Below are 7,049 nucleotides of genomic sequence, written 5' to 3'. Positions count from 1 at the left end.
TGGGTCACTATTATAGTGAAGAAGGGCATATGGCCAGCAACCGCACCGCAAAATGATTGCTTAGAATTGGAAAGGTGACACCTTCAAGAGTCCTCTCTCTCTCTCACACACACACACGCATATATATATATATATATATATATATATATATATATATATATATATATATATATATATATATATATATATATATATATATATATATATATATATATATATATATATATATATATATATATATATATATATATATATATATATATATATATATATATATATATATATATAACCCAATACCACAGGAAAATGACAGGCAGAAGTTCAGTACTGAACTTCAGCCTGTAATTTCCCATAAATTATATACAAAATTCACGCGCAACTACTGTTATTTTTAAGCATATATATATATATATATATATATATATATATATATATATATATATATATACATATATATATATCTTAGAATACGTATAAAATTCTGTAGGTAGGCTATAATCATAGAAAGTGGGCAAAGTGACTGAGTGGTGCAACGATCTGCTCACGTTTGTTGGATCCGCTGATCGCTCATGGGTTTACTGTTCACTAGCCCATCGAGCTCACGTGGAGATAGCAATCTCATTCCTACGGATGGTTCATATATATACTATATATATATATATAATTATATATATATATATATATATATATATATATATATATATATATATATATATATATATATATATATATATATATATATATATATATATATATATATATATGATATATATATATATCGTGTGATATAAATATATATATATATATATATATATATATATATATATATATATATATATATATATATATATATATATATATATATATATATATATATATATATATATATATATATATATATATATATATATATATAGATATAGAGAGAGAGAGAGAGAGAGAGAGAGAGAGAGAGAGAGAGAGAGAGAAAGAAAGCTAATTTATAAATCCGGAAGGGGTTTCATAGCATTTTGAAACAAACTACCTTCACTAAAATTATACGAAAAAATATTCGCGAGGAACCTGAAGAATTGCTTGACTCAACTCATCAAATTTTGTTATCGTTTATTTAAATGTAGATATTAAGCGGGTAATTCCTGCAATATATTTTATTCATTAATATAATTGGCCTTTGTTCCACTTAGCATATATTTAAACTCTGTGCTATATATTTCAACTATTAGTTTTTTATTAATTTTTACTGTATTTGAGTCATAATAATAATAATAATAATAATAATAATAATAATAATAATAATAATTTTTCATTTCCGCTTTTTCAATTACGTTCACCCACTTTACTATTACTGTCGTTTATCGTTTTCTTTTTTTTTTTTAATAAACACATCATTGCAAACGCTTACTTTTTTTCAAAGGTATATTTATTTTGCCATTTCATTCTCCGCTTTTGAAAAGTAAAATAGTGGAAAAAATCTTTATGAAAAAAAGGAGTTCGAACGGTAATTATTATTATTATTATTATTATTATTATTATTATTATTATTATTATTATTATTATTATTATTATTATTATTATTATTATTATTGGAGAAACAAATCGACAGTTATTTATACGTACATCTATTTAAGGATAAATTTGGACAGATAGTTTTCGAAATCCGTACAGATTTATCCTTTAATATATGTACATATACATAACTGTGGATTTGTTTCTCCATTTTAAGACTCATGCTACTATGAATTTATAATTATTATTATTATTATTATTATTATTATTATTATTATTATTATTATTATTATTATTATTATTATTATTATTATTATTATTATTATTATTATTATACTTGACATAGTAATTTTATATTTATTTCCTCATAAAAAATTTCATCTCGACGTACTTAGAATTTATCATGAGTTTTGCTTTGTTTTTTCCAAATACTTCAGAAAGAGCGGTGAAATGATTTTACTTTTAATAATAATAAAAGTCACGATATGTTTGCGCCTGATTTTAATATATCTTTTCCTTATAAAGGTTTGCGTCTTAAAATGAATTTAAATTCTCAGTTTGCCGTATTTATAGACAGTCGCCATTAAATCAACAGAACTTTACTAGTTCGTAGTTTACACTTAATAGTGATCATCGGTCTATTTGTCACTGTTGTCATTATCAGAAATTAATAATTTATTATTTAATTTGAATTTTTTTTTTCAATTTATAAAACTGATAACAATCTCGCAATGTCGGTTGTTATCGTGAAATTTAATGGGATGTTTTCATTAAGTTCAAAGCTACTTTGGTTGAATAATAATAATAATAATAATAATAATAATAATAATAATAATAATAATAATAATAATAATAATAATAATATTATTATTATTATTATTATGATTATTATGAATAATAATAATAATAATATTATTATTATTATTATTATTATTGTTCAACCAAAATAGCTTTGAAGCTAATGAAAATACACCATTAAATTTCACAATAACAACCAATATGGCAAGATTGGTATCCGTTTTACAAATGTAAATTTTTTTTTCAGATTAAAACAAAAATTTTCCAGCAAGCCAAGAAAAGAGACGCTGAAAATAGAAAAGAGAAAAAAAAAAATGTACAAAATATAGTGTACTAACTTCTCGCTTTCCGTGAGAAATTGGTTAAGTCTAATTATTCGGACTCGGCAGCGGTGGTCAAAAGCTGAATGCCGGAAACCTAAAGTTACTCTGACGAATAATTAGGTCGCCCGGTCCCATAATGAATAAATGAACAAATAAATAACCAAGCGTAGATTATTCATAATAATTTCTTTACATGAAGAAAGAGATTTTGCTCGTCAGCACGATTTTGTTTTAACCCAAAAATCTGAATTACTTATAAATATTATTATACCCAAAAATCTGAATTACTTATAAATATTATTATAACTGTAAAATCTGATTACTTATAAACTTATTATAACTGTATCATTAAGAATAAGATCATATTCAAACATATGAATACCTACGTATATCATTAAGAATATATATATATATACATATATATATATATATATATATATATATATATATATATATATATATATATATATATATATATATATATATATATATATATATATAGTATGTATATATATATATAGTATATATATATAAATATATTATATATATACAGTATATATATATATATATATATATATATATATATATATATATATATATATATATATATATATATATATATATATATATATACTAATATTAATTTAATACAGCCATTGCCAACGCATCCGATAATTATCCGCCGTAGAAATCAGAAATAATTTACATAAACGTGTGCAAATTTTTGTCACTTATACAAGCGCGAATTTTTTTATATTCGCAAATATTAATCCGAAAATTTCCTTTGATATCGAATTTACTTTATCTTAGCTATACATCACACCTAGCGGAAATTGTAACTGGTGAGTGCATTGAGTTTATCGAAATCGACTCTTCACCGTTACATCTAAATCATAAGCCCAAGTTCGAATCCTGGCTGGGGAAAGTGCACTTATCTATTATAATTCCCCTTCGATGTAACTTATTCCCAAGACATAATGTCGGTAATGTAAAACTATATTTGTGGTTTAGTATATAATACATATAATATACATGTATATCATATATATATATATATATATATATATATATATATATATATATATATATATATATATATATATATATATATATATATATATATATATATATAATATATATAATATAACTCAGAAATCATAGTAGGTAATCGGACCAGGCTGAAAAAATATGAAAGATAAATATATAATTATGTGAATCAGCGTGTGTTAATACACATACACAAATCTACATACACTTAGATGTGTATCATTTGTGAAATTTCCCGAAGGAATGAACTAAGAATAATTAAAGGAATTATTTGGTCATGGGTTTCTACGTACAGTTAATACCACTTTTATTGTCTTAGTATTAGCATGATTAATAATAATAATAATAATAATAATAATAATTTTGTTTATAATGCCTTGCCTTGAAACGAACAAACCACTCCTACAACATTAACGGCAAAATTGATAAAAATTATTAATTATGGCAATGAATATATTAAAATGTGAGAGACATAAATCCGAGATAATATGGCGTTTACATCGTTCATACCGAGGAGAATAACAGTAATAATTTTAATAGATTGTTAAGAATAGAGTACCACCATCGTCACCGAGAAAAACAATTATAATAATTACTGTTATTGTTAGCTTATAATCGCTGGACCTGATACTGAATGATGATCACAAAAAGTCATCATTTTTTTTATACCGTCTTTATTTTAGTCTAATAACTCATTCAAAAGGGCGAGTTTTAACCTACCATCACAAGCCTCATTATTGATGATACCTGCATAATAATGATTTTTCGCTAATAAAAGGCAATACCACCAGGATAAAAAAAAAAGAAGAGATGGTGATGATAATAGCAATAAATAATATACGGGTATACTGATGTAGTCTTTCTAGACAAAACAACAACAACGACACCAAGAATAATAACAACAACAACAACAACAACAAAACAACAATAATAATAATAATAATAATAATAATAATAATAATAATGTTATCTTATAATAATGATAATAATAATAATAATATCTGCATTATCTTATTACAAGTATGAACTATTGTAAAATAGGATGATGGTAATAATTCCATGACCCCATAATTATCTAGACTATTTGCATTTCAGTAGTAATGTCGGTGACGATAGTTGCTTCAGTAGTATGATACTATTGTAAAATAGGATTTATTAACTAATAATAATAATAATAATAATAATAATAATAATAATAATAATAAAAATAATAATAATAATAATAAAATGTACTGTATATTATTTTAATAATAATAATCATCAAACTGAATTTTGTGTCCCTTACCTGATATGTAAGCATTGTCCTCTTCCTCTTCTTGTCGGTCGGAAGAAGAATCTTGGAGGTCATCATCGTTGGTCCTTCCGTTGAATTTGTTGGGGTCCAGTATATCCATGACGGAGAAGGGCGTGACCCGGGGCGCCGTGTTGCCGTCCGGCCCTCTCCCGCCCTCTTCGTCGTCGTCTTGTTCATTGTCCCCTTCTTTTTCCCCTTCTCTCTCCCCATCACTCTCGTCCTCTTCTCCGTCAGTTGTCAGACGTCCTCCTCTCCTCTCGTGGGAGCTGTCTATCAGGACCCTCTTCTCTCCCTCGGGATCCTGGTCCTCCCCGACCGACGGCCCTTCGTCAGGAGGTTCCTCCCTTCTTTCTCTCGGCGCTATGCGATCTTTGAGGTCAAGGGTGCCGGGAATCACTTCTCTGGCGTGGGCGTTGGGACTCATAAAAGAAGGGCCGCGATGCGCCGGGTGGTGCGGGTGGCTGAAGAGAAAGTTGGTCTTTAATTTCTCATTCTGCACCGCCAAATGTTGGGCCAGGTTACTGGTGAGGAGCTGGTGTAGGTCAGCCTTTCCCGGCAGGTCAAAGGTTGCCAAGCACTTCATGGTCGACGGGATTTTCAGGACAGGGCGGGAAAGGCCACTCCCCGATAGTTCGGAGACGGTCGTTGTGACTTTCGGTCCCTCGCCTGACAAGTCTACCGGGGAGAACCTCTCGAGGGGCGACGAGTCCGCCGCGTCTAACCTGACACCATCGTAAGTATCCATCGGCTCTTCGAAGTCGATTTTCGGGTGCTTGTGCCTCCGGAACTCATCGCAAGAATTCGGCCGCTTGACCGCCTCTTCGGCTCGATTTTTCATTTTTCTACCTTCTCAAATTATGATCAATCTCTTTCGCTGTCTTTCACAAAAACTGTTTATAGTTCACTTTAAAGTTCCGAGTTCCATTCCCGAGGCGCAAGGTGATATTCGGAACGCAGGATCTCTCCTATTATCCAACGTTCTCTCACACAAGTGTCCCTGTACGCAACGCACTGACTACCCTCCGATAAGTCAATGTAACGTCTGTGTTTCGTTCCTCGGGGCATCTTGACATCTCCCTTTCAGTGTATCTTCGCCGCTTTCTGTAAGGGGCGCCATCATTGGCTCTTTGCCACCACTCAATTTAGTGATCGCGCGCCTCATTGGCGGGATCTCCCGCGTCATGCTATAAACAAACCACAGGAGGAGGAGCGAGATGAAAGAGTCCCTCCTATTGGTCCTCCTCAAACAGGGGGCAGGGCTTGTACGCTTCGGTGGGTGGAGTTCAACGACATCATTAGGCTTGATAAACGCTGACAGAAGCGTTCCCGCGAGACATCTCCGAGCCAGCGACACAAATTGACCGCGCCAAGATAAAACTTGACGCTAACAGGGGAATTGGTCCAATATGGGGCCATAGTTAACAGTGGCAATTACTGGCGGCAATGGTTCCTCCCCGGGTGGGGGATTGGGGATGGTGGTGGTTTGGGAGGAGGTGGGGAATCAAGGAATAGAGGACGGAGAGGCTGCAGGAGGAAGGGTAGGGACGCGCCATCTGGAGGAGGATGGGGAGGAGGTGCTGCTAAGGAAGACAGAAGGAAAAGGGCGACCAGAGAGAGAGAGAGAGAGAGAGAGAGAGAGAGAGAGAGAGAGAGAGAAGAAATAATGAGTAGGAGAGCGAAAGAGCGAGCGAGTGAGCTTGGCTAGTTTATTTTTTATTCTTTTTGAGGTTCATTTCGTTTTAGAGGCCACAAGGGGAACCGAATGAAAGATTAATTAGAAAGATGATATTTTCCTGACGAAGGGGGCCAGGGGACAGAGAGGACAAAGAGGATTTTCCTGAGGGATAAGCAGATAAATCACAAATAACAATGACTTCAGCCAAGAGGGGAATCATATGGGACGTGGGGAGGAGGCGAACGGAATCTATATGGCGCCTGTCTATATGTTACGGGGAAATGACAAAATGCAAGCACTGGTTTACAGGCAAGCAGAAGCAACGCACATAATGTATAAGGGAAAAGGAGTGAAATACATTTATATGAAGATATGTTTGTGTATAAGGGATAAGATGAATTATATC

The 7,049-nt window shown here is 31.4% G+C and overlaps 1 protein-coding gene across 1 annotated transcript in view; it reads right to left on the bottom strand.

Annotated features, from left to right (window-relative positions):
* Window positions 1-6,034, bottom strand: part of LOC136830940 (NK1 transcription factor-related protein 1-like) — a 34,128-nt gene extending 28,094 nt beyond the window's left edge. The window contains exon 1 of the mRNA XM_067090902.1: window positions 4,960-6,034. Within this exon, the coding sequence (XP_066947003.1) occupies window positions 4,960-5,806 (847 nt within the window). The 5' untranslated portion in view covers window positions 5,807-6,034. The remainder of the gene's footprint in view (window positions 1-4,959) is intronic.
* Between the last annotated feature and the right edge of the window lie 1,015 nt (window positions 6,035-7,049).

Source organism: Macrobrachium rosenbergii, chromosome 4 (genome assembly GCF_040412425.1).
Source record: "Macrobrachium rosenbergii isolate ZJJX-2024 chromosome 4, ASM4041242v1, whole genome shotgun sequence".
NCBI classification, from domain to species: domain Eukaryota; kingdom Metazoa; phylum Arthropoda; class Malacostraca; order Decapoda; family Palaemonidae; genus Macrobrachium; species Macrobrachium rosenbergii.
The sequence above is the reverse complement of the archived record's forward strand: the minus strand, read 5'-3'. Positions and strand labels throughout refer to the sequence as shown.